The 27,879-nt window shown below is 37.1% G+C and overlaps 1 protein-coding gene across 1 annotated transcript in view; it reads left to right on the top strand.

Annotated features, from left to right (window-relative positions):
- The window catches only part of KNTC1 (kinetochore associated 1), a 41,218-nt gene that overhangs the window by 3,045 nt on the left and 10,294 nt on the right, over positions 1 to 27,879 (top strand). The window contains exons 5-48 of the mRNA XM_053472199.1: positions 965 to 1,042; positions 1,383 to 1,417; positions 2,077 to 2,187; positions 2,805 to 2,898; positions 3,057 to 3,109; positions 3,425 to 3,540; positions 4,151 to 4,205; positions 5,551 to 5,649; positions 6,294 to 6,337; positions 7,371 to 7,436; positions 7,593 to 7,668; positions 7,996 to 8,121; positions 8,205 to 8,294; positions 8,871 to 8,936; positions 9,430 to 9,491; positions 9,869 to 9,980; positions 10,076 to 10,219; positions 10,547 to 10,603; positions 10,754 to 10,855; positions 11,303 to 11,422; positions 12,228 to 12,371; positions 12,848 to 12,946; positions 13,030 to 13,133; positions 13,697 to 13,799; positions 13,927 to 14,061; positions 14,183 to 14,302; positions 14,750 to 14,822; positions 14,909 to 14,976; positions 15,347 to 15,636; positions 15,778 to 15,950; positions 16,160 to 16,257; positions 17,475 to 17,619; positions 18,750 to 18,806; positions 18,892 to 19,055; positions 19,608 to 19,712; positions 20,269 to 20,397; positions 21,604 to 21,720; positions 21,904 to 22,013; positions 22,121 to 22,331; positions 23,282 to 23,371; positions 23,938 to 24,109; positions 24,930 to 24,988; positions 25,538 to 25,754; positions 25,861 to 25,934. Of these exons, the coding sequence (XP_053328174.1) occupies positions 965 to 1,042; positions 1,383 to 1,417; positions 2,077 to 2,187; positions 2,805 to 2,898; positions 3,057 to 3,109; positions 3,425 to 3,540; positions 4,151 to 4,205; positions 5,551 to 5,649; positions 6,294 to 6,337; positions 7,371 to 7,436; positions 7,593 to 7,668; positions 7,996 to 8,121; positions 8,205 to 8,294; positions 8,871 to 8,936; positions 9,430 to 9,491; positions 9,869 to 9,980; positions 10,076 to 10,219; positions 10,547 to 10,603; positions 10,754 to 10,855; positions 11,303 to 11,422; positions 12,228 to 12,371; positions 12,848 to 12,946; positions 13,030 to 13,133; positions 13,697 to 13,799; positions 13,927 to 14,061; positions 14,183 to 14,302; positions 14,750 to 14,822; positions 14,909 to 14,976; positions 15,347 to 15,636; positions 15,778 to 15,950; positions 16,160 to 16,257; positions 17,475 to 17,619; positions 18,750 to 18,806; positions 18,892 to 19,055; positions 19,608 to 19,712; positions 20,269 to 20,397; positions 21,604 to 21,720; positions 21,904 to 22,013; positions 22,121 to 22,331; positions 23,282 to 23,371; positions 23,938 to 24,109; positions 24,930 to 24,988; positions 25,538 to 25,754; positions 25,861 to 25,934 (4,763 nt within the window). The remainder of the gene's footprint in view (positions 1 to 964; positions 1,043 to 1,382; positions 1,418 to 2,076; positions 2,188 to 2,804; positions 2,899 to 3,056; positions 3,110 to 3,424; positions 3,541 to 4,150; positions 4,206 to 5,550; positions 5,650 to 6,293; positions 6,338 to 7,370; positions 7,437 to 7,592; positions 7,669 to 7,995; positions 8,122 to 8,204; positions 8,295 to 8,870; positions 8,937 to 9,429; positions 9,492 to 9,868; positions 9,981 to 10,075; positions 10,220 to 10,546; positions 10,604 to 10,753; positions 10,856 to 11,302; positions 11,423 to 12,227; positions 12,372 to 12,847; positions 12,947 to 13,029; positions 13,134 to 13,696; positions 13,800 to 13,926; positions 14,062 to 14,182; positions 14,303 to 14,749; positions 14,823 to 14,908; positions 14,977 to 15,346; positions 15,637 to 15,777; positions 15,951 to 16,159; positions 16,258 to 17,474; positions 17,620 to 18,749; positions 18,807 to 18,891; positions 19,056 to 19,607; positions 19,713 to 20,268; positions 20,398 to 21,603; positions 21,721 to 21,903; positions 22,014 to 22,120; positions 22,332 to 23,281; positions 23,372 to 23,937; positions 24,110 to 24,929; positions 24,989 to 25,537; positions 25,755 to 25,860; positions 25,935 to 27,879) is intronic.

Raw genomic sequence — 27,879 nt, 5'->3', positions numbered from 1 at the left:
AGCGTTTCTTATGTTTGTACAGTCTTGGCCAAAGGTTTTGAGAATGGCACAAGTATTGGTCTTCGAAAAGTTTGCTGCTGCAGTGTTCTTAGATATTTTTGTCAGATGTTACTATGGTATACGAAAGTATAATTGCAAGCATTTCATATTCGGACTGGGAGCTGGTTTAGTTAGCCAGTTGATCATAAGCTAGTGAGAGAGCTGACACCTACCGGAGGGGCTATGGCGTAGAGAAAAAACCCAGGAGCTTCTGTCTAGACCCTGCTGGAATCTCCAATTGTTCCTCTGCTGACTGCTCTCGCGCGGTTTCTCCCACTTCACAAAATGAAAAAGAAAATTATAAGAAAAAATGAAATATAAATGAATAAATAAAAAAAACTTTACTGTGAACCCAGTGATGTCATAGTGAGATTACTGGCATCTGTAAAATATGAGAAATCCACATAGAAAAGATTTGCCTCAATAGCATTAAGCCCTACAGCCACAAGAAAACAATTTAATAAAACAAAACAAAAAAACTACCCCTTAAACCAGTAGCATTAAAAAACACTCAGTATTTGGTAAAATGTAAGGGACTTATGTGGGCATAAAATGTAGAACATAACATAAATAGATATAATAGAAATAAAGTATGTATATGAGGTATACTGTAATCAGGGGATTTTGCAGAACATGAAACAAACTAAAAAAGTGGGTACCCCGGATTTCACAACTTTCATACTATTGTGCCTATAGGCCTTGCATATAGTAACATCAATGTATATTTGTTACCATGTGTAATACAGTCACATTCTCACTATGGAGTATTTACTTATACATGGTAAATAAGGGCAATTTACTTTTCCAACCAATTCCGTTTTCATGGGTGACTCTAGTCCTATACATATTCCTCTCATTACAGTTTTATCACCTAACTGCCTCTTTTTCTGGGGTGGTAATATCTTCTTTCCCATTTATCTTGTAGGAGTGTATAATATATTTGTTCTGACAAATGGAGGACTCTACTGCATTATGTACTTCCATCTTGAGAGGATTAATAAGGGTATGTGTATTGTTTATGAACCAAAACTTTTTTAATATTGCTTAAACTAGTGTGGTCACTTTTACCAAAACCTACATTTTACAGTGTTATACACCAAATAAACCCATGATGCTTAAACCCATGATGGCATAGCCTTCTCTATTATTTGTACCTTATAGCTAGGTTGCTGATTGTTATTGGTAGCTTTAACAAATGTCTTTAATTATGCCCAAAGTTGTGACCGTTTAATGGCTTTTTTTATTTTAAGAAAAATGCTAATGTTTCTGCTATTCCATATTGTATATATATAAATTGTAGTTTTAAACATGCTTTTCAAAACTACATATTTTATTTTATGCAGCAATTGAGACTATGGATGTTGGTTCCGCAAAAGAGGTAAATGTCTAAGAAGTTGTCTAAAAAAATGCAGAGCAGTTCAAAATTTATTGACAATACAAAGGGGAAATCTCATGGAAAAATACAGTCGTATGCAGTAATATAGTGCATGGCAGAAGAGAACTGGGTTTTGTTTCACATTATTCCAATTAACTTGGTTTATCTGGCAATCTGGGGGCTGCTATTGTAGGTAGTCGTCATTTATTTACATAGCAAACCTGACACCACAATGGTTTTGTACAGCAACTCTAATGGAGTCATGCATATGAAGTTGCTTTCCACATATACCTTAATTAGTCAAAGGGTCCCTCTTGGTGATTAAGAGTAAGGTATTGTTTACCACAAGACAGTATGATTAGAACTTGTGTTCGTGTATTGGGTTGGGACAAGATAATGGACCCCAGAAAGCAACTATGCTACTGTTACAAGCATTCTGTTTTTTGAAAAAGAAAATGACACTTTGTAACTAGTTTTAATTGACAAAAAATAAGCATATTGAGAGCTCTAGAGACTAATGCAGGGAGTTTTTATTGTGGCTATGGATGCTCAATTCACAATTCATCTGTAAGCATGTGATAATTTACATGATCGGCTTAATGACACAACCAGGATGCAGAGTATTAATTGTATCGTTAATGTCTTTATCTATCTGTTTACAGTTGGAGGGGAAAATAAAGACCTGCTTCATCTCTACAGAAGAATATCACACAGATGGCTGTTTGAATTTGGTTATTGGAGATCTGACAAGTGACATCCATCTAATTATAGGGGTAAAATACCTGTAGTTCAATGTGAACCTATTTGTTTGCGTGGTAAAAAATAAAAAAAAGGATTTGTTAGTGCATTCTATGGCTACCAGAGCTTTTATGGTTGTTTACGACACACACAGCAGTTGGAGAGCTTTACCTGTTGACTACTCCTCATCTGTACAATATTTATGCATTTGACATCTGAGTGTCCTCTCCAAATTAATGTCGTCTTAGTTCTGCACCCCAGCTTGCCATGGTTTTCGTGTGCTATATCTCCACCAGCCAGCTTCAGTGCTGGCTGTCATGAGAGCTGCAGATTGTCTACTGATATACCCCAAGCACATGTACAAAAAGCATTCCCATTGATTTTAGTGGGATCAGTTTCTTGCCAGTGATTGGCTACTTTTAACAAGCCAGTGCTGGCATGAGTAACAGAACATGGTGTGTTGCCGCTTTTTCTAAAGGTAAGTGACTGTTTTTTTTCTCATTTGTAAACAATGTATATTAAAGTACTTACAGAGTATTTTAATATGCATTTGAATGTAATGTAATGTTGGGTTGTATGGGACATTACACTGTTTTTAATTGCCTCTTATTTTTAAAATTCTAAATATACCAGTAATTTGTGTTCCCTGTAGGGTAAAGGTGACTATGTTCTCTCTAAATGGAAGATGGATCCTGTCCAAAAGCACATAGCTGTTCAAAATCTTGAAGATTCAAGTATCATAAGAGGTAGTACTATGATTATTTGCTTACATATGTAATTGTACTTGAGCTGATTTTGTGATTGCTATGTTATCTGTTTTTCCACTATTAATATTTATGTTTAAAATGAGTTAACGGGAAAAATGTTAGTCCTGCTAAACACAATAAAATGTCTTGTTTCACAGGAGCAAGAAAGTTTCAGGTGTTGGACAATCTGCTTTTTGTTTTGGATGAAGATGTAAGCTGTGCTTTTTGGTTATTTCTTTAATCTAAGTATGCTTAACACAATTTTTCCACAACATTTTATGGCCCAAATGGCTTATCATATTTACACCTTAAATGTAAACAAAAACACTTTTATATATACATGTGCATAGATAGGATTAATCAAAAAGTTCTAAGTAGATCTAGTCTGACATTATGGATATCATGCATACTTAAGTTGCTTTAATAGTTGGTTTTGAAGCTCTAAATAAACCATTGTGTAGTATGTTTGAAGGGATTGCATTTTAGCTTTATGTAAATTGTATACAATAAAATGTTCTTCTTGTAGGATATTCTCAGTGTATGGGATGTTTATACCCTCATTTTGATTTGGGACTGGCCAACCTGTCGTATATCAGATTTTCTTCTAACTACAGAAGGAGATTCTTCCTCTTCAGTTACATGGTATATTATTTTTATGTTGTATTGTATAAGGTTGTGTTTTGAATAGCAAATCAGTAATGTGTTTTTGGTGACACTACCGTTTTTACGTTTTAGTACATTTATATGTTATTTCTCCTAACATGTGAAATTGCAGAAGACACTCGTCTGCTTTGCATTTTTATGTTGCAAAATACAGACTGAGAGGACCATGTTTTGAATATTTCAGTAGTTGAGTATACTGTATGTTTCTCAGCTTATTCAGTGTAAGCAATAATGGCAGTAACAAACAAAATAAGGAAAAAACATGGCGGAGATCTTGCAATGGTATTTATTTTTAACTAAGACTTTTGTGCTGGGACACAGTCACATCTGGTATGAGGTGAACCATATGATGTGCTTTGGAGTGTTAACTGTACCATTTTTTCCTGTGATCCAACTTCTGCATCTGTCTTTTTTTTTAAATCCAGATATCTAGATCTATGGAAATGTGTAAACTATTAGTATATATAATTGCAGTTAAACAGATGTACACTATATTGTACTAAATGATCTAACGTTTTATTTTGTGAGATAAAACTTATATGTGCTTACAGTAACTGTATGTTTGTGTTCTATTTTATATCCTTTATAGCCGAAGAGATACAAACCTTAAACTGATAGCGCTGACATGTCCTAATGAAAAACAGGTATGCTTTTGTTTTGCATTTAATATTATTTCAGCAGAACAGATTTTTAAAAGCAAATTATTGTGTTTGTGGGAATGACCCACAACGCTTTTCATAAGCCTGAGTTTCAAAAGGTAAAAATTTTGATGTTTATCACCACTATTTGTTTTTAAATGCTGCCTTATGAGCTTTTGATAAATGCTTATTTTTATTTAGCTGTTCACGGTATTATAAGTGAAATTTAATACTAAGTACAGCGGTTATACTGAATGGGGTATAATAGGCAGGGGCGCAACAAAGTTTTTTGGACTTAGGAGCCAGCCCCCCCAATCATATTTTTGTTTTCCAGGCCAGGTTTGTTGAGCCTCGCCATAAACTAACATACATTTACACACTCTAACACTATACAGTAACAGACACGCTAACATCATGCTCACAAACACTAACATTCTACCCTTGTGTACACACGCGCCAACACCATGCGCGAAGGCACACGCGCCAACACCATGCGCGAAGGCACACGCGCCAACACCATGCGCGAAGGCACACGCGCCAACACCATGCGCGAAGGCACACGCGCCAACACCATGCGCGAAGGCACACGCGCCAACACCATGCGCGAAGGCACACGCGCCAACACCATGCGCGAAGGCACACGCGCCAACACCATGCGCGAAGGCACACGCGCCAACACCATGCGCGAAGGCACACGCGCCAACACCATGCGCGAAGGCACACGCGCCAACACCATGCGCGAAGGCACACGCGCCAACACCATGCGCGAAGGCACACGCGCCAACATGCTGACATAAACACTCATGCTAATGCCACCCTCTAACATAAATATGTATATATGTGTGTGTAATATAAAACATATCCATCTTTAATGACATATATTTGTGTAGGGAATTAATAGTTTGCAGATCATTATAGAGTAGATCTTAATTGAGTAGGATTTGAAGAGGTTGTAGTATGGAAATTTTAATTATGTATAATGTTATCTAATGCATGCTTAATTGATAGCCAATGAATGCGAATTATGGCTAGTTTATGGGGCTTTTTTTGGTCACTTGGGCAATTAAAGAAAAAAAAAACTCATGGGGAAATCCAGGCAGCCAGCTTGGTGCAGTGTGTGATATGGGTACTGAGAAGTTTTTCTGAATATCTCCATTGAGAAAAAGTACCTAGATAAAGTAGATTTTAATCTGCCTGCGAGTGTTAAGGTTTCACAAAGGTTGAATTATATGTTATGTGTAGTATGCTTTTATGCTGTGGTTGGTTTTTGTTTTGTTTTTTAATTTGTTTGAATTTCAATTAGTATAGTGTTATTGTTTTTGTTTTTACTATTGTACTTTTTTTTTGCCAGTTGAGAAGCCTTGCAGTTTATTCCTTACCCACCATGAATCATTTGTACTCCGTTGAAGTATCTGATGTAGCAACTCTTGTTCAAACTGGGATCAGTATGGTAGGTTTTAGATCTTATTTGTCCATAGTGCTTATTGGCCAGGCTATTTCTCATTATTATTGTATAACATTACTCCAACAAAAACAAGTATCATTTCAAGTGTTGATTTGGCAGTATTAAGAAAAGTTAACTTCTTATAATGCGATCGTGCTGAACAGGCTAAAATAATTTTATAAAAGAACAATAGATGTTTTGTCAACTAACTGTAATCTTCTAAATACCAGAAACCGCATAGCTTCCAGATTTCACAAATGCTTAGTGCAACGATATTGTTGTAAAGCATGTAAGATGCATTAAAACAAGAATGGTTTCAAAGGGTTTTAGTGCTCTAAACAAAGTGCTGTTGGCTACTAATATACCAACCCTTATCACTAAGGGCATGGTTGAAATACCTGCCGTGGGTCACAGCAAGTAAACTTTGTTTACCGTTACTGTGGCCCCTCTTTGACAGTGAATTATTATTGCGAGCCCAGGGATTATTTTAAAAAACTAATCTGAGTAGAATCACTTGGTACTGAGTAGACAATTACCAAACAACCCTTTGTATAAATGTATAGGTGTTTACTCTAGAATAATGTGTATATTAACTTAAACTGAAAGTTTAACATATATTCATCAGTGGTTTTTTTTATATATATATACAGGATACAATATACCTCTTGGAAGGAATACGTGACAGCCATGAAAGGTATTTTTCATTTAACTGTAAGCAATGCATTCACGCACTGCCGTTTATTAGTGTTGATTAATTGATAACGTCAGACATTTAATTCTGGAATTTGCCATTCACATTCAAGAGAGTACTACTTGGGTTCTGGTGTTGGATTACTTGCTATTTGCCTTCCAAACAAACTTAAAGGCACCCACCAGCCATCATATGCACAGCCTCCTGAGACACCCCACTTGCCATTCTAGAACAACCACAGCAGCCACAAACCTTCCAAGACCCACAAATCATGAGTGTGTCAGGGATGCACACTTTATGTTTTGGGGAAGGGCTGCCTCTAAACTGCCACAAAATATATATCCATCAATCGTAGAGATCCCAGTTACGTTTCAAGGTGGACCAGTGCAGCTACAAATCAAAAGGGAAAACGAGATTTTAAATTTCTTTCCTCTACCTTTTCACGATTTGTGTAAGCTGGTGTCTTTCCTTCTGCTTGCACACATGGGTTGTTTTTTGCTGAAGTTCTTTCCCTAAAGTTCTCCTGCTACAATTCTAGGTGCCAATTTTTATTTATAACATTATGACCACTGTCAGGTGAAGTGAATAACACTGATAATCCCCATTACGTAGTCAGTACCTTATGTTAAAAACGCCTCTACTACCACTAAATGTCATGTATCTTGAGTCCTAACAATATTTATTTTTTTAATTCTGTCACTCTGTTTTTGTCATTCTAATTACTATTCTTATTAAGCATGGATAATTGAAAAAGAATGTTAGGCGCAGTTTTCAGTGCTTTTCTGCATACGTAAAAACCAAAGGGTCATATTTGAAAATGTTGCTGATTAACTGTCTGATTAAGTCTATTTTGTATAGTGAATACATTGTATATGGTCCTTACTTAGTATTAACGGATTTCTGATCACGGTTCTACTGAAAGATCTGTCCTTTTTTTGTGGTTGTTTTGATGTCGCCCCATGTTGCATTCATGCATTTTGTAAATCATCTAGTATTTTAGTATTTAAGTCAATTAATTTATAATGTGTGTTCTCAGGTCACCGGACTCTCCTGTCTCAGTCCTTGCATTGAGATGCTTAACAGAAGCATTACCTGAAAACAGGTAACATAAATAAATCATATTGCGGCACGCCCTTTTCTCAGTTATGTTAATAAAATCTGAAGAGCTTCTTTAAAGCTTTTTTTTCACAAAATATATAAACAGTTTTGTTACACAATACTATAAAAATTCAAACATGGAATTATTAATTTTCTACAGGTTGAGTCGCTTACTGCATAAGCATAAATTTGAGGAAGCAGAAAAGTTTGCTATTCAGTTTGGGCTGGATGTTGAGGTAAAATGTTTTTGTTGCTTATAGTACAGATAAAAAAAACAAACACATACACATGTCTTACTTATTAACCTCTGCTGCCACGAATTCCAGATTTTAAACTGGTTATGTTTGTGCGTTTATCATCTCTCAATGACATGGTTCTTACGTTTTTTGTAGTCATAATAGCTTAAAAGACAATTAAGGGAATACACCGGCTTATTCATATATTTAGTGTATATGTAGTCTCTAGTGCTTTGCTTTCTTGTTTAAGACTACTTTTTCTTGTTTAAGACTACTTTTTCTTGTTAGCATTCCATATGATTTACATTCTCACCTTTGCTTTTCTAGCTCGTTTATAAAGTCAAACTGAATATTGTCTTAGAGAAATTAGCATCTGCATCCATTGGAAGCTATGGCCAAATCTTATGGCAGGAGCTTGTGGATGAAGCGAAACAGAATCTACATAAAATAAAGGTATTTACCTATATGCTTATGTTAGGTTTCTGTCTCAAAACATTCATCTGGTATCGTTAATCCCATTCTGTTTCCACTCACAGGACGATAATTTTGTGGTGGAGTACTGTATCAATGCTCCATGGCCAACATATGAAACAACTTTTGATATGCTAAACTATGCCAAAACAAGGGTAAGTGGTTTTCTCCTTTTACTTTATTGGCACAAAATGTAGTGCGTTGATAAAACTGTGTTGGGATGGCAATAATACATGGTAATATAATGGCAATATACATATTTGAGGTAAATCAGATTTAACCAAATCATAACCATTTATTTCCAGTGGTTACTGCATTTGAAACACTGCTGATTTGTTTTTCTAATCAGGCAACACAGGTTCATGAAAATACATTGTTTCAGTTATACTTTCCCAGTGCTCCCCAACAGTGACACAGTACAGGTTTGAATCCTGCTGTAATCAGTGACAATGACATCTAGAAAGGGCCACGTGCTTCTCTCACAGATAGACAGAGCATGTAGGGACTGATTCACAAAACATGTGCTGGATTACGATGAAATGCTTTTCACTACATTTTGAAGGGAAAGCTTGAACCCTTTTGTAGGCAGAGCTCACCAGATAGTAATGTCCTGCCAAAAAATCATACAAACTACAGGCAGGAATATGCCCAATGTCTCAAGGAGCCTATCACTTCTGATTATGTATGACTATTATAGATATTTTCATTTTATTGCTTTTGTTGTGCTATAGGTTCTGAAGAAAGATGAGAAGACATTGCCCGCAGTGTCAGAGGAGATCTCGGTGTCCATCACAGATGTAAATAGCTATTACAGTAAAAAATGTTTTCCTTTTTTTGGCACAATTTTAGACAACTAATATAGCCTTATTTGTATATGAAAAAACTGTACTCGCTTCGTACTTGAATGCTCATTTTCCCTTTGTTTGAATTAGGGCACTAACATTACTTAAAACCTATCTTAAAACTGAATTGTGTATTTGTGAACTTTGTCCACTTTCATTCCAAAAACAAGAAATTTGTAATGTGAGGATGTTTGGTTTTACTGCATACTCAGATTGTTGTGTGATATTGAACCAAGGCCCATTTATAGCACTTGAAATAATAACAAATCTGTATCCTGTGTTACTACCACACAAGAACCTGTGTTTTGGGGTAGTCTGTGTAATTCTGAAATTAAGAAAGAACTAACTGGTACTTGTTAGTGAACTTTGCTGGTGTTATAACAAAGCTTCAGTGGTAGCATTTTTGATGTCCTACAGTTGTACTAATCATACTTTTGTGTTAATTTAGGTCCTGAAAGCCCAGGCTAGGCTAACTACATTTTATGGTGCATTTGGTCCTGAGAAGTTCAGGTTAGTAAATGTGGGTTGCCATCCTAAAACTGAAGCAGGTGGAGTATGTGATTCTTGTCTGACCTGGAAAACAAAGGAGAATAAAAAAATAGCAGAGTAGGAGGGGGATCGTTTTTAAGTGCCCTACCTTAAAAAAATGCACGTATATCGATTATTTTCAGTAAATAACTAAGTGTATATTTCATGAAGAAATCAGTAAGTTTCAGTTCTAGGAAATATGTCCTTTACATTGTGCAATTCAACCTATATGCTAGTGTCCCTGTAGTATTTTCCACCAGTTATTGAAACACTGTTGATTAAGATTGAAATTTAGTACTAAAAGTAAAGTTTATTTTCTTTCCTTTTCTCCATTTTTTTATTTATTTTTCACGTTTAAGTGGCATTGCTTGGATAGAATTCCTGAACAATGAAGATATTTTAAAAGATATATTTTATCAATTAGAAGAGCTGAACTTGCCATGTGCACAGTATCTGTGGCTGAGACATCAGGTAAACCTCGTTACTCTCTCCATTGTTTATGTGAGTTTCTTTTTTATGCTTTTATTACATTCTCGACACATCAAACTTTATTTTTTGCCCAACAGGCAGAATTTGAAAGCAGTTTTAATGAGAAGACACTAGAGAATCTCCTTAATATGATACCTGCAAACATTCCTTCACAAGAATTGTGTCTTTGGTTTAAGAATGTCTTGATTCCGTTTGTGAGGAGGGTTGTTCCTAAAGGACAGGTAAAGAACTGTAACAGTTGGGGGTTTTTGTACCCTGAGTGCTTTATGCATTCTTTTAAAACAAAAAAGAAAAGAAAACACCTGACACAGAAGTTATATCTATGCTGCAAAATTCTCTATGACCCTAAATTTCTAGCCACTGGTTGGCTGCTTAAGCTGTCAGTCAGTAGCTTACAGCACTTAAGCAGCCAATCAGTGACAGGAAAGTGATTCCATAAAAGCCAATGGGAAGACTTTAGACATAAGTACTACATGCTGTATTCTTTATATGCATATAAGCACTTTTTCTGTATGTAATTCTGTATGTCTATTCTACTCCTCTTTTAGAAAATTATGGCAAAATGGCTTGAACACAGAGCACGAGGCCTAGAGCTGACCGATAAGGTAATATTGTTATGAAAGTGTTTTGTGGGGATTCTGTTGGAACAGTTTGGAGTTCTTAAAGCATATTAAGTTCCAGAGAAATATTATCTTTTTTTTTTTTTTTTTACACGCCTTACACCTCAACACTTATAACATATTTTCATTTGACAGGCTAACTGGCCAGAGAACGGGTACCAAATGGCTGAAGTGTATTTTGTATCTAAGAATCCTGCTGACCTTGGTATAGCTTCTTCCTGGCTTTGGGTTCCGTTGGTACGTAAGGATCTGATTGCTTGAAATTAAACTGTATTTATTTCTAAATATATTTAAATGAGACATGCAATACAAAACTAGTAGAAAAGCTACTTTGCTTTTGTTCTGTTAATGGCACCAATCAGCAACAATAGAGAAATAAACTGTGAAATGGTCCCTGAGACACACCCAATTCATTTACAGCAGTCTCGCAGTTAGATGTGCACATGCAGCCGAGAACAACTAAAAAGATGAAATCAATAAAAAATGATAACAGGGACAGCAAAGCACCCAAGTACTCTCTGGATTCTATTGGTTTTGTCTAAAAGAATCTAGGAGCAACACGTGGACCTTAAATACATTTAAAGTGTCTTGCATTAACATTTAAACATTAAACACGTTTTTGCAGCCCAATTTCTAACTTCCGCAAAACTGTATTAAAAGGAGTCATCGTTCATTATGTTATAGAAAGAAGATGGTGACTGTGAGGAAGTGCATCAGTTAATGAACCTTGTCACAAGTTTACAAGAGTTAGTGGACCTGTACAGGAAGTACAATTGCAGACTTGCCCTGTCTGACTTTGAAAAGGTAAGGCCTGTCCTCTTGTATGAAGTAAATTAAAACTAATAGCGACTACACACATAAATGTTTGATATTATGTAGAAACAGAATTTGACAGCAGATATGAACCATTCGGCCCATCTAGTTTACCTATTTTTCCTGATGTAAACCCGTATCAGTCAACGGTCTGGTCTCAAAGTGAAGATAACCTTTTCTATCCCATGGATGCTTAAATTCTGTGTATTAGCCTCTGCCACTTCTGCTGAAAGACTGCTCCATTTATCTACCTCTCTCCGTAAAATAGAACTTCTTTACATCTAAGCCTCCGACCCTCTAGTTTTAGACTATGACCTCTTGTTCTAACACTGCTCTTCCTTTAAAAAAACACTCCTGCGCAGGGCTCTACTTTACACCCCAAGTGCATTGTTTTACATTTATCAACATTGAACTGCAGCTGCCACAATCTCACAATTCTCCTAATTTACTTACATCAGTTGCAATTGTATTTGTTCTACCCAGAAGGTCTTACCCTGTTGCAGACCTTTTGTACTGACATCCCTTTCCATTAAGACCTTCTGTAATAAAATTAATATATAGGTCCAAATACAGATCCTTGAGGTACCCTGGTACTAACAAGTCCTTCCCCTCTCTAGACATGATTACCTACAACCTTCTGCCTCCTGTAGGTTTTTTAGTGGGGACAATGTCAAATCTGTTACTGAAATCTAGATTTATCTACTGCTCATCTCTGGTCTTATTATCAGTCAAAAAAAATGAAGTAAATTGGACAGTATCTCTGGGCGTTTCTGATCATGGCTTTATATTATTTTAGGAAACTACAACTACTATTGTATTTCGAATGCTGGATAAAGTTTTGGCCCCAGAGCTCATTCCTTCAACTTTGGAAAAAGTAATACGGCCATATATGTATCACCACAACCTTCAAGAGGAGGAACTTTTACTTCAGTACATTAAGGTGAGAATACTTATCTCTTTTATCCATACTTGTTGTTTCTAGTTATTTATTTATGGGGATCCACCACTGCTGCTAAGCACTCGCGCTAAACATCTCAATATTTTCCTATTTCATTTTCTTGTCAAGCAAATTATGTAAAGTGTACTTCAGGGCCCTTCTCATTCCAATCCATATAACATGCAACTATTTTCAATGAAACAAAGCCGTTAGTCAACAGCACAAATGCAGAAAAATACAGCCTCCAAAAACTATAAGTGATCATATTACAGTTATGTAGTGCCAGCTGATTCTGTAATGCTTTTCCGGTAGGAGAAAATATTCAACCATGACATTAAAATTGACAATATATATATATAAAACTGCCAATAACATTACAGTGATATATATGGCTTTAGTACATTTTCATAATTTCTGATTATATATAATATTTAATGTTTATATTTGTGTTTATTTTGTTAATTGTTATGCGGCATTAGGATTTGCTGGAGCGCTGCAGTTCCCGATCTGCATCTTTGTTTGAAACTGCCTGGGAAGCAAAAGCAATGGCTGTACTAAGCTGCATGTCAGACACAGATGTAAGTAAAAATGTATTAAAGAGTTATAGCGGAGGGAAATTGTTTTTTCAGGAGACTTTATATAATAATATTTGACTTTGCAGCTAATATTCGATGCAGTGCTCCAAATCATGTATGGTGCTGTTGTTCCCTGGAGTGACACAGTGGAGCAGCTGGTGAAACAACATTTGGAAATGGATCACCCCAAGTAAGATATTATGGATATGTTAACCACACCTTTTTTGTTTTCTAATTCATACCAAAACCAAGAAAAATATGATAATCATAAGTTTTTATAATCATGTAAGTTGTAAGTACAAGCCATATATCATATTTCAGCATTTTAATTATTATTTCAATGCTGGTAAAATTTGCACACAGAGGACTACTCGCTAAACAAGGGGTTCTGTTTCAGCCCCTTGACTTCATTATTAATCACTTAAAATGCGATTACAGAGTCTTATATCGTGTACCTTTCTTAAAGCAAAATGTATAATTGTGTTGTCAGGTTTTAGTGTTCCTTGACTTTTGTACCCATGTGCATATTTTGTACAAAAAAAGCAATATGTTTAGAAAAGAATATTATTGGTCACAAGATAATTATTTGCCCTTCTTATTTGGTATAAGTATCCTATATTGTTAAAAACAGACCCAAAGTCTCATCTCTGGCAAATACCCAAGAAGGTTTTTTTTCAGCTTTAGTTAAAAAATATTTGATGTTTACATAGGCATGTTTTTGTTTTATTTATTTTTTTATTTCCCAAAATCTAGGGTGAAATTACTGCAAGAAAGTTACAGACTCATGGAGATGAACAAGCTTCTACGTGGTTATGGAATAAGAGGCTTTAACTTTGCAAACGACAAACAGATAATGGTGAGCTACACATGACACAAACATTGAAATGCCACGTTATTTTTGCGTACACCAAGAAAGTATTGTACGGCAATATCATTATTTCTTATGAAATTATTTGTTTTTGTTGTGTCAATTTTCCCCTCAGGGTCTTGCAAAATATATTCTCAAACAAGATTCACCTTCGTCTTTAGAAGATGCCTTAAAGATTGTCCAGGCGTATATGCTGCCAACTGTAGAGGTGTACATTTTTCGGATGGTGCAGTTGATTTACATGAACAGGGTAAGAATCTTTAGTCCCATTTCAATTTAAGCATATTTTCAGATTTGTATTCTGATATTTTTGTATCATGGCTACATGAATTAATTCTCCTTTAATTGTACAAAATATAATGTATTTATAGGGAGAGGAATGTCTGAACCTTCTGAAGTCTCTTTCTCCCGCTGAAACAGATGTAACAGTTGAAAGACTTTCCTTATGGGCAAGAATAGCCTTACAAGAGAGTCCGGGCAATGCTGAAGAGGTAGCTGTTTAAACCATGACGTTTATTTATGCTCTTTAGTTGAAGTTGATGCCTTTTAATTGGTCCGACAAAAAGATGCACGTTTATACAAGCTTTTGGGTTGTCAGGGTTGTCCCCGTTATATGGAACAGCATAATACAAAGTTATAACTATATTAGACCAGTTGTGTAAATCTATTTAGACTCTCTTAGTCTCCTATTCCATCTGAAGAAGTAACATTATATGTTTTCCTATGTTGGCCAATAAATGTTATCAAACTCATCTAAAGACTCGATTTTCTCTCCGGCTAATACAGTAATGTAATCTTAATGTTTATCTATATGAAGGTAAGGTATACAAATATTGTACATTGCTATGAATATTTTCCTGTCAATGCAGCTGATTAATATTTTAGAGGATATGTTTTTAGACCTATAATCACCTAATCTTTTTTTTTTTTATGTCTAGTGCAAAGAAGTTCAGAAGTTAATAGCAAAAGCTCTTGTTGAGATTTTAAAGTTCCAACTGTGTGTACACAGAGGTAAGTCTGCAATTGCAAGGCAGTTAAACATTAATAACAGTCTGCTTGTTGTGACATTAAACAAATATTATAATTTGTGGTTATAGGTAGTCTTCTGAAGAGGGAAATTTTTGAAACCAATTTACAGATGTTTGAGGCAATCTCTAGTTTACAGGTAAGGGTAATTTTAATGACATACTATTATAACTGCTTGTGTGTAGAAACTGTATTCTGTAAAATATGTAACTATATATTGGCCTGATATATTTGTTGAACTAATATTAGCGTTCCTTCTTCCATAAATGGTGTACGAACCAGGATGTGTGCATTAAATTACAGGTTGTTGAAATGTGTATTGTAAGCATGAGTGTGCAAGATGTTCTCTGACACAGTCTAATTCTTCTAGTTTTAAGAGCAAATTTTTTTTTTTATCTGCAGTTTAAATCGTTCTATCTAACCCAAGTTTGTCCTTCACCTACCATGTCTTTTGTTGACAGATTTGTAGAAATATTTTTTCATGTACTACTTAATTTTATTTATTTTAGGAGGATTTTGACATTTTCCTTTCACTAGAAGAATATGAAAATCGGTCGTTGATGTCCCAACTCAGAGATGAACACATTAGAGCCTATGAGAGTACAAGATCAAAATCTAAATCAGAGAAGACAACTGAGCAAGCCACAGCCATTGATGAGAATGCAAAAACCCCATCCACTGAGTCCCGGCTGTATCGGCTGGCATTGCTTCTGCAGGTTACAGAGCAGGAGCTGGGAGCAGAACTGGCCTTAAGGGCTTTGGGACAAGGAAAAGTTGAGAAATCACTGCAGATATGCAGGTAGCACACATGGCTATGTTAATTCATACATTCTTTCAAACATTTTTTTTTGCTTCTTTGACTAGCCAGTATTGCTACTGGAATTCAATTTGCATTCAACGGCACTTTTATAAATAAGGCTGTTTTAAATTTCTTTCTTAGAGATCTGTACGAACATCATTGCAATCCTCAAACGGGCCATTTAGTGTATTTAGTGTCCCAAAAACTGTGTCAGATGCTGGAAGCAAACACGCCAATGGTGATTCCTCCAGGAATGAACCTGCCAGCTGTAATCTATCAACTGTCTTGCCAGGCCTCAACAATATGCAGTCCAGGTAATATTAAACCTTTTGGTTCACTCCAGTAACTTTAATTAACGCAGACTATTTCCTAGCATCCATACAACAAATAATCTTGTTTCTTTATGAAAATAAAACACTGGATAAAGAGGTACAATTACACAATACCAAAATGTTCTGTTATCTTCTATGCCTTCATTGCGCTATAATCCAAATGTAATAATGTCTAATGCTTCCTCTTGCAGACCTTTTGCTAGATGCCTTGGAATTGTGTAAATATACACAAGTGGCAATGGAGTTTTACAGACAATGCCAGATCGAAGACTATGGCTTTATAACAAAAGTAAGACTAGTTTATAAGTTGTGGGAGGGGAACAGAATACTTTACATGCCCCTATCATATTTCTTCAACATGTGTCATGAATATTCAGTCTAAAGAAATTGCACTATAAATACAACTGTTTCATTTATGGAAGACATTTAACATTAAAAATAAAATTATGCGTTGAGCTCAAGACTGCATCACATATAAATCAATAAGCTCTTATGAATGGATCTCATCTAACTAAAAAATATGCAATAGCAAGGTACAAAGTAATCACACTAAAGATACTGATGTCAGTCTTTCAGTAAGATCACTACTGCAACATAAATATAGGAATGTCCTGCATGGCCTACGTATGTGGAGACACTGAAGAAAGAAAAGATAATGTAATACCGCATTTGCTCAAGACAACCCCCACAATTTTAAATAACTTTGAAGAAAAAAAAGAAAAACCTGAATATAAGACTGCCTTATAGGAAAAAAGTTTTACTAGTATGATTGAGAAAAATGCCCCCCAGTTGTGCACATCTGCCCCCAGGCTTACCACTCTTCCCCCTCAGACTTACCAATGCATCCCCAGACTTGCCCCTCCGTGCTCCAGACTCCCTGGTGTCTAGTGGGGACAGCGGGTGGACGTCTGAGTGATGCGTGTAAACAAACTCGGCTGGTCCCTGTCACTTCTGCCAGGGCTTCTACGATGGATCGATGGAAGATCATGTCACGCTGTCATAGAAGCCCCGGCAGAAGTGACAGGAATCAGCGGAGGTTGTCTCCGCGCATCGCATCCACCTGCTGCCAGAGAGGAGGATCCTGGTCCCCTGCAGTGCTGCGGGGGATCTGGATCATAATTATAAGGTGAGACCTCTATTTGAGGTAGGATTATAATACAACTTTGAATATAAGACGAGGGGTATTTTTGCTCTGGAAAAAAACATCTTATATTCAAGCAAATACGGTATATATGTTGCTGATGCTGTGGATGCTGATCTACGTACTCTGCACTTTTTTAACATTCCTACAACTAATAAATGCGGAAGCCCTTACCACGTGCATTAATTGTCTAATTTAGCCTCACACTAAACTTAGCAGACACTGAGAGTTTTTTTTGCTATAAAACAGAAAAAAAACATTTTGTTTGTGCTTTATGCGATTAAAAATTCTTGCTTACATATAGCTTGTTTAATAAGTCTTCTTGGACAACACAAATAATAAATAGTATATTCTGTTTATTGCAGAGTGCTACTTTTGGAGCAGATAGAGACCAGTATGAAGAGTGGACCTATGATGATTTCTTCAGTGAAGATGGCATTGTTCTTGATCCACTTATTGTTTTACCTGTGACCTATGACATAACAACTGCTGTGGTGCCAAGCACTGCCGGTAAAAAATAATTAAATGTCTATCTTTACATTTAAAACAATATTTATATATGTTAGACATCCCCCGTGTAAATGTCAGTCTGTGGGAACATTTAAATGCAGAGAGGCAGGCACAACTGTCAACATCTTTATTAGCAAATGCACAATTGATGGGTAAAATATGCATAGTTTTCTTCTTTCTCTCCGCTTTTGTTGGCAAGAAACCAATCATATGTCTGTCACTGTGCCATGCCGTTAAGGTAGACAACCCAAAGATTTAACAAGCCTTCTGGTGAACATGTTCCCATCTCTGTTACTTCAATTTAGTTTAGCACAAAAAAACTAAGTTGTTTCTTGTTTCTTGTATTGCAGTTTTATACAGGTCTATGAATACCTTTGTTCTTTATTGCCCATCAAACAAAAGAACATGATAGCAGAGTATCATATATCCTACCTATTTGCATGCATCAATAGAAGGATTCATGACAATATAAATACATACACCTAGTGCCTACATATAATCCAAAATATTTTTTACTTGGTAAAGAATGACATTGAACCATCATTACATTATTTTTGATTTTTGTTTAATAGCGGATATTCCAAAAATGTATATATATGTGTGTGTATTTGAAGCCCACCTCATGTGTACATCATGGGAGCAGCTGTCTTGGACAATACTTGATTATTATCCCTCTTAATATAACATCCCCCCTATTGTTAAATTGTTAACTGTTTCTGACAGCCTATGTAATAGGGAGGTAAGAAGGGAGAGCGTTCTCAGTAAGTAGGGTCTATGTTTCCACAGAACTCTGCTTCCCTAAGGTGGAACGCTACCATACATTAAAACAAATATCTCAAGTTTCAAAAACTAGGTATATTTATTTAGTTTAGCTTATTTTTAAAGCTGCGAAAATGGCAATACCCAATTTAATGCAAAGCAATGTTGCGTCATGGGCTTCTACAGCAAACTTGATTGTATGCAAACATTGTTGGGCCTGGATACAACAGAAGCCTAATGGTAGAAACATATGGACAAACTCTTGATGGCAAAAGAGGTGGCAGAGAGGTGTGTTTTGCTTCTCTGGAGAAGATAAGTTAAACTTTGCTATTTTTGATGAGATCGAATGCATGCTGCTATGTTTCTTACAGGTAGAAAAATGTACCCTTTGGATTGTGCAAGTCTGGCAAACTCCCCCTTCATCAAAGGTAGTAAACAAGAATGAGTTTGATTGTGCTTTTCTACATGTGAAAATGTGTCTGTTCTGATGGTATCTGTTTTGCGATTGAACAGGGCAAAATTTACTTCTTCCTGCCAAAACTCCGATAACGGCATTGTTGGAAAATCTGCAGGAATGTAGCCAATGTGAGCTTACCTTAAACCTGGTGGTAAAAGCCTTTGGAACATGTCTCCAACATGGTGTGTCAAACAACATGGATAATTCTTTGAGTTTAAAGGTATCGAAAATTTATTCTGTAAGTGCTTTTTTCCTTTACGTGATCTGAATGTAGAACTTACTTTAATGTGTTTATTTGATTTCATACTTTATGCAAAGGGTTATATTTGTCTTTGATTATAAATTGCCATTGATTATGCTTTACCCTTGTTTTGTGCCATAATAAACATGGTTGGTGGCAAAAGTGTTACAAAAGCCTTCTCCTTCTGGAGCTCAGCACCACATCTGTGTTTCCTCGTGACTTTCCGCGTCATCTGTGCCTTCCTGACTACTTGTACCTACTGTGTGGCGCTCTCCTCCTTCTTGTCGTCTGTGACAAGTTCTGTGTTTGCAGTGGATTATACCTCTGCAGCTCTAACCTCCACGCAGCCTCCTTGGTGCAATTGAAAAAGGCTGGCACTAGTATGATTAGCTGAACCTGGGCACTGCAAGTTTCTACAGAAACATCTAGCATTGACATGGAAGGATGTAACACCTGAACTGTCACATGCAACTGAATTCTGCAGCTAAATGTTTTGTAATTGGCTTTTCTCTTTGCTTTTTTTTATGCTAGTTACATGATGAAAAATTGCTAGTGGAAATCAAAACATTTATTTCTGCATTTGGAGAAAAGACAGTAACTCTAATTAAGAGTACGGCAATGGCTTTACTGCACAAGGTAGGCTACAATGCTAGCAAGTCTTACTTTACTTCAAAATGCCACTTCATCACCCCCAGTTCACATTAGTTTAGTACACACAATCCATATGCAAGCACACCTGCTTATAATGTATAGGAAACATTAACATGTGACGTTTTTTTGTGTTTTTTTTGTTTTGTTTTTTGGAAAAAGTAATTGTACATCTGATTGCCTTTGAAATGTATTCTTTTTGCGTTTCGTGTCCAATGAAGTAAAAGTCTTTTTATTCTGAAGCTGCAGTTAATGCATTACCGTGCAAGCTTTTTTATGGCGTTCCCCTTAAGTGCTGCAAAAATGCTTGGCTCTATTAAGACAAAACATATTAATGTCATGACCACTAATTGTATTTCTCCGTGGGAGTCTTGACCAATCCAATGGTTTGATCATATGATTTATATGTAAATGAACATTTAATTTTAACATTTTGGGAAGGAGTTATGACATCAGATGCTGTATCTAACATTGAACACTTTTTGAGAGTGGTGATCTGCCATACTTTTCAAGAATCTAATGAAAGAAATGTGTCTTTTTGTAGGTTTTTAATTGTCGTATTGTGGATTGTGATCTGGCATTGGGTTACTGCACACTACTTTCCAAAGAGGAAGTATTTGAAAAGCTTTGGGATATTATAAGCAACACTTGGCAAAATTACAACAAGGTCATGGTAGGTTCAAAGTACCTGGGATGACCTAAAATTGTATTATTTGTAATGTGTATTGTGTCCTACATACTGTATTTGCTTGATTGTAAGACCACCCCCCAAACTTTCTTAATGAAAGAAAAAAGCCTGAATATATGATGACCCTATTGGAGAAAAAAAATCAGAACCTTTGGGTTTTTTTTCTCTCTCACTCCCTAACGTTCCCACACATTCTCATTCACACTCTCTGTCAATGTCTCCATACCTTCTCCTCTGACCGCTTCTGTGTCCCTGTAGTGACCCTGTGTCCGCAGCTCTGCTTTTTCTCTTGCCTCTTCTTGTTCAGGTACCTCTGCAGATAGGGCTTGGGCCTCCACGCATTCCGTTTCCCCACAATTCGAGGAAGGGAGGAGAGGCTGTCCCCATGGTGCCAGAGGCCAGAATATTGCAGATGGATTCAAATAAAAATAGAAGCCTTTCTACACCTTCTCCGCAAATCTGACTGCATTATTCTGGCCTTTTGGAGAACATCAGCAAAAGGACGGAGCCACAGTACAGCCTCTCCCTGTTCCTCCAATCGGGGGAAGACCGTGTGTCCAGGGGCTCTGCACCTTTGCGGAAGTTCATGGAGAAGCAGATGAAGAAATAAGACACAGGGAGAAGCGCTTGAAGAAAAAAGACAGAACAACAAGAAGAGGCAAGAAAAAAAGTTGAGCTCCAGAAGGGAGGCAGGGACGCAGAAGTGAATGAGAATGCGAGTGAGTGATGGATCTGAGATCTGAATAAAAGACAACCTCAATTACGAGACAAGGTTGCTGCTTTTTTCATGCCTTCTGCCTTATAATCAAGCAAATACTGGTCATCCTGAAATCGATTTAGAAATGTATTAATTCCAAGAGTTTTCACTTTCAGTCTGATTCACTGTCAAAGTTCATACTTCTTATTGGGCCAACATATTAAAAAAAACTAAAGATGTAAAGTTACAAAAGCTTTATAGACTTTAGATGTATCTTCTTCAAGAAAATATCAATTATTCACAAAGGCAAATTTTTCTAAAACTCATGGCAGCTTATTTAGCCTTGGCATCCTTGTTGTACCCTGCTTCCCCTTATCTCCATCCTCTGTTCGCAAGTCAACAGGCAATTTATTCTAAACCATGATGTCTCCGCTTGTGTATCTCTTCGATTTTGAAAGAATGGTTGATGTAATTGATTCTCACTGCTTGCATAGGCTGTTGCTGTGGTTGGAGCACAACTTGCCCTTCTGTATCATGAAGATGAAGAAAGGAAGAAGTTCCAAGAACTGATTACTGATGCTGAGTGGGGTATTCGACTTGGAAATTTTGGAGTGAGTAGAATGTGTAGTAAAAAGGGAAAGTGAATAGCCATATGGAGGTGATATATAAAAACATAATTTCTGGTGCAAAGGGCTAAATCTACTATAGTTTATTTAAGGGAAACATGTAATGGCCAATTCTTTGTTCTATCAAGAAACTTTACACATTTTAATGCATGGTTTCATGTGTTGAAGGTATCCTTCCAGTCGGTCTTTAGACAGAGTTCCGAGAAGAAGAAAGAGCTACTTAGCACATTAGTTCAAAACTCAAACGTGGACACAGCGCTCATTTTGAAGTACTGCAGGTACACTGTATGCGAGTGTGTGTAAATGTGATTTTGTAAAAAATCAAGCTATGTACAGTGCTGACAAAACGAGTGGCTCGTGTAATGGCTGTTTTTGTTTATTGCAGCACATTTATGCTGGATTGTGATGCTGCCCTCCAGCTTTACATTGAAACCCTACTGTTGTCTGGTTCAAACCTCAAGCGTGGTGATGGTGATTTTACCCTGGACTCCAACCAGTGCTTTAGCACTGAACTAGTATTGAAGGCAAAACAAATCATTCCTCTGTTACAGTGCACCCAAGACTTGGTTGTTAGTCTCAGTGCAATACTGCACAAGGTATTTTTTTTATTCTTCATCTTTTTATTTTTCTTGCACGGTTACAGTGTGTGCAGGTGATGATTATCCATTAAATCTGAATTTGTTCTTGACACCAGTCAGAGTTTTCGCTGTTTTGTACAAAACTGTAAGTCTGACAGATATTTTTGTCTTATACCATTTACTTTTAATTATATATATATACTTACACACGAATACCATTGTTCAATCTGACCAACTGATCTATCAACAGTATGGAGGACCATGCCAAGTTGGCACAGCCTCCACAGCTTACTTCTGCCAGACACCACATGATTTTATGCAGTGGTATGTCAGGGTAGGGCATCATAGGTCTAGGGCAGCTGTGAAGATAAAAATAACACATTCTTTAAAATATGCGGTCAATTTAATTAAGGAAGCATTTGTAGTCGAAGGACTGGACAGATTTTTCTAGAATTTGCGAGAATTGAATTAGCCCCCCATAATCTTATTTAATATCTTACCTTTATATATAAATTCACAGTGATTAATATTTTGGCAAAGCAGCATTCTAGTGAAATGAAAATGCAAACATTAGTGCACCTAAAAATTCAGTAAAATATGTGAATGGTCAACTCAGCTCTTCTTGTAAGAAAAGCTCCTTGGGGTCGGGTCTCTGGCTATCTCTGATTATTTACTCCCCTAGAACCGCACTGAATATTTATGAGAATCATACATTTGGCAGGGAACTCTTTGCAACGTTTGACGCTGCAAGATCACATCCATTGGGTCTGGACCAAGCTGGAGAGACTACATTTGTATTCGGCACACCTTTTTTGTTTAAACTTTCTTTTCAGTATACGGTATATCAGTATACTGCTGTTGTAGCAGAACCTATTTGTAGATTGGTAGTGCTATTTGCCAAGGCAAGTAGCATAGTCGATATAATCAAGTGCTTTGTTTCCTAGCTACTTCATTTGTTTTTTTTCCAGCTGGATCCATATGATTATGAAACAATTGAAGGAGTCTTACAAGTTGTATTCGCAGCAGATGAGAAGAACACCAATATTCAGCTGAACCAGGTAAATTACTGAATTAACCATTTTGTGGCATAATGCACTCTGTTCAGATATTAACATGTTCAAATTAATGTGATAGCTAACCCTTTTTTATCTGTTCAACCCATTTGACCGTGGAACGTTGATATTGGTTTCATTGGGACTGCCTTAGTATAATGTACCAGGAACTAGCCAGTAGCACCACTCACATTCCATGCTATCATGATGCATTTAATGTGACCCTATAAAATGATGGCTTTCATGTTTTCATATAGTCCTCATAAAGAGATATTGGGGATTCAAACCACTAACTAGATTTAAACTAAGCTAACCAATGCAGAGATGAACCCAAACCAGGCTTTGGACTTTCACAAATTCCATTGATCACTAAGGAGTTTGATTTCAATGAATTAACTCCAAAGAAATTTACCAGCTATGTCATTATCTAGGATCAGTGTTCTGAAACCTGTCGTCTATTAATTCCTTGGGGGGGGGTGGGGGGACGACTGTGCTTTGCCAATTTATTTCTTGTGGTATGTGACTTATTTTTTTCCCAATGTTAAGGTTGTTTTCATCACTTTATCTTAAAGGCTTTAGGTCTAATTAATCATCTAAAATCTTACAAGAGGATCTCCCCTCCTGTTGATTTGGAACACCAGTACATATTGGAACATGGAATTGCAATGTCAAGTCACGCTCAGACAAGACTGCCCTTTCATTTGCTCTTCTTTTCAACCGCATCAAGCTTTTGGGGAATTATATGTAAGTTTACTGTCGCAAATGTTTCTATTTAAAAAACTAAAGCATTTCATTACTTCAATTAAAATATGCCATAATAAAACATTCAGAGTTACTTATTTTTTTACAGCCTGTGCCAATTACATGCACAGCTTATACTTCTAAGAAACTTTCTTCACAAGTTACCCCATTTGGAAAAATAAAACAACTTCAGTATTTGGATATATGACAGCAGAAAAAAATGGAAATTCTCTCATGCAATTGTGTTCACTCCTGTTATTTTTGTTCACTGCACCATTATATATTTGGTGTAATCTTCCTTCAGACAAAACCATATAGACAGAAACTCACTTATATCCTCTGGGGCTGATCTGCACGTACGCATTTATGCCCCAATATAGCCATGCATGGAGACTCTGTGTTTGGTTGGGCACCTTCTTATACAGCAATATGCTAACCCTTCATACATATGTGTGTGTATATAGATCAATTCAGACAATGAGTTCTACACAGCTGGCATTCTAATGCAACACAAAGATGACATATCTCTGCAATAATACAGTATGAAATAGTTCTTCAGCCTTGCCATAAAAAATATGATTATCGAAAATGATGAACTTGGCGTGTATATGTTATCATAAATGTATACATTGCTTTTTATCAGGAATGTAAATATTCTATACAATAGTACTTTACTGACTTCTATGTTTATGCAAGTTTGTAAATAGTGTGTAGTGCAGTTGACTATTTGGGTGTAACTTCAGTGTTTTTACAAGAGGAATCTTTGGCAATCTTTCTTTTCGACAACCGTGATTAATGTTCATAAAAAAAAAATATTTTTCAGCTGCAGAGCTAAGTGAGGAATCGTTCCCTACTCTTCTGTTAATTTCGAAGTTAATGAAGGTGCGTTACAAAGTGCAGTGATGGAAAATACACTTGTAAATGTTTTCATTTATTATTTCCACACGTTGTTTCAAGATTTGTGCTGGAGTGAGTTAACTGATGGGCCCTGGGGCGATGCTGCATCAAGCCCAAACAGCAATTTAGTTTAACATGTATTGACTTAATATAATAACAAGCCTACACTGCTGTATGACGGTTTTATTACTTTTATACACGTTTTACCCTATTCTGGTATCGGCTTTTCCTTCCCCCAAAGTAGGACGCAGCGCATGATTATTTACAAAGTGTTAATCCCCCCCCCCAATCGTTCATGCACATCATTGGTTTGTGTGATATATCCAAAATACACAATGATCATTTCTTAAGTGTCCCAATAATCCTCTCTGTATAACAGTTACCAATGTTCCCTGTCTAATTCATTTATTATTAGTCCATGTTATTTACTTGCTCAGAACTGGTCCCCTGTTGCCGTTCTCACTCCAACGCGAATGCTTAGCAAGCTTAAGGTAAAATTGACCTAATCCCGCTTTCCCAAAACATTTCCCAAAGGTTTCTTTGGATACTTTGTACATGACAGCAGTCAAGCATATTTTTGAGAAGCAGTTAAGACCTAAAGCACTGAAGATGAAAAAAAATGAATGTGCCTCAATTTTAACCAAGGAAACCGCTAAAACGGTTATGATCATCCAGTCTTACTTACAGTCCATCAGTAATCCAGAGTGGGCCGCAGCAATTGCTCACAGGATTGCTCAAGAGCTCCCAACCGGTAAGATTAAACCAATCTACAATTACAACAAAACTGGGCAAGCCTTATAACTGTAATGATTTGCGATATGGTTAAAATGGTTAATAGTGTGTTTATATTATTTCAGGTCCTGATAAGATCCACGCACTAAAATTTTGTCTCTGCTTGGCTGAAAAGTGGAAAAATAATATATCCCCTAAGGTAAAATACAGAGGAGACATAGGAATAAGGTTGCTGTATATATTGTAAATTGTAGCCAGTGACCTTCCGCAGCCACCAGCCACTATGCTGAGTTCCGGTAAATGAAATCATAGTGTTCTGTCTCTTAACCCCTTAATGACAAAGCCCGTACATATACGGGCTCAAAATGCATTGTTTCCAATGGGTTTAGGGACCGCCCATTGTCCTTAAGGGGTTAAGGACATGTACCAGGTAGTTTATATTGTGGAGCCTGTGCAGTGAGACACACTCCTCCATAATATTTATGGGCTGGTTGGGGAGATCAAAGATCCCAGGCCAGAATGTGCTGTTGGTTTTAACTAATAGCCATTAGTTGTCCTGCCATATAAAACCTTAATTGGTTGTCCTGCCATATAAAACCTTAAAGGCGATGCTTGATGCCCCCATTTGCCCATGGGACATTATGTCAATACATATAAATACTAAATTTTAGGGCTGCAACTAACGATTATTTTAATAATCGATTAGTTGGCCGATTATTTTTTCGATTAATCGGATAAAAAATGCAATTTTTTTTAATTTAAAATAATGTAATAAAAAACGTACAATTTACACTTTCATCTCTTTATTGCAATGGCCTCTCTCTATTCACCTTCTTATTTTACTGACATAATAATAAAAGCTACAAGAACCCAAACACAGTGTTTCTCAAACTAGGTTTTTATACAAAGTTATTAGTAAATATTAATTCATATGTTAACTATTTTTCATATTTAATAAGAACTGAGAAAAAAGCCTTGTTTATATTTTCTTTTATTTACCATACTGCCCCCAGTTATGCACATCTGACCCCCAGCTTGCCACTCTGCCCCCATATATGCCTTATACCTCTTATATGCCAGAGATTCCACTGTGCCCCCTGATACGCCACTGTGCCCCCGATATGCCTTATACTCCTTATATGCCAGTGATATGCAACTGAGCCCCGTGATATACCTTTTACCCCAGATATGTCTTATGCCCCCCTGATATGCCTAATATCGATATGCCTTATACCCCCTATATGCCTTATAACTTCCAATATGCCACTCGCCCCCATTTATGCCTTATACCTCCCTATATGCCACTGTGCACCCTGATATGCCACTCCGCTCCCCATAAATGCCCTGCACCACCCTGAAATTCATTATACTCCCTGATTCACCACTCTGCCTCCCCCAGATATGCCACTCTGAAATTCATTATACCCCCCATACACCACTCTAACTCCCCCAGATATGCCATTCTGCCTCCCTGAAATTCATTACACCCCCATACACCACTCTGCTACCCTGAAATTCATTATACCCCCCATACACCACTATAACTCACCCATACACCACTCTGCCTCCTCCCCCCTCCCATACTCCACTCTGCCTCCTCCCATATACCACTCTGGCTCCTCCCCCTCCCATACACCACTCTGCCTCCTCCCCCATCCCATACACCACTCTGCCTCCTCCCCCCTCCCATACACCACTCTGCCTCCTGCCCCCTCCCATACTCCACTTTGCCTCCTCCCCCCTCCCATACTCCACTCTGCCTCCTCCCCCTTCCATACTCCACTCTGCCTCCTCCCCCCTCCCATACTCCACTCTGCCTCCTCCCCCCTCCCATACGCCACTCTGCCTCCTGTCAGCAACGGAGGTTCACAAGACACCAGGGAGCCGGGTAGAGAGGCAGAGTGGCGTATGGCAGGGGGAGGAGCCAGAGTGGTGTATGGGAGGGTGGCTCCCATACACCCCTCTGACTCCTCCCCCTCCCATACACCACTCTGCCTCTCTCCGGACTCCCTGGTGTTTTGTGAACCTCCGTTGCTGACAGGCACTTTCACTGCAGCTTCAAAGAAGCCTCAGCGTAAGTGAAGGGCAGTAATGGAGGCTGTCTGTGCGATGCAGACCCCCCACCAGCTGACAGAGAGGATGAT

This window comes from Spea bombifrons, chromosome 1, assembly GCF_027358695.1.
Source record: "Spea bombifrons isolate aSpeBom1 chromosome 1, aSpeBom1.2.pri, whole genome shotgun sequence".
NCBI lineage: Eukaryota > Metazoa > Chordata > Amphibia > Anura > Pelobatidae > Spea > Spea bombifrons.
The sequence above is the reverse complement of the archived record's forward strand: the minus strand, read 5'-3'. Positions and strand labels throughout refer to the sequence as shown.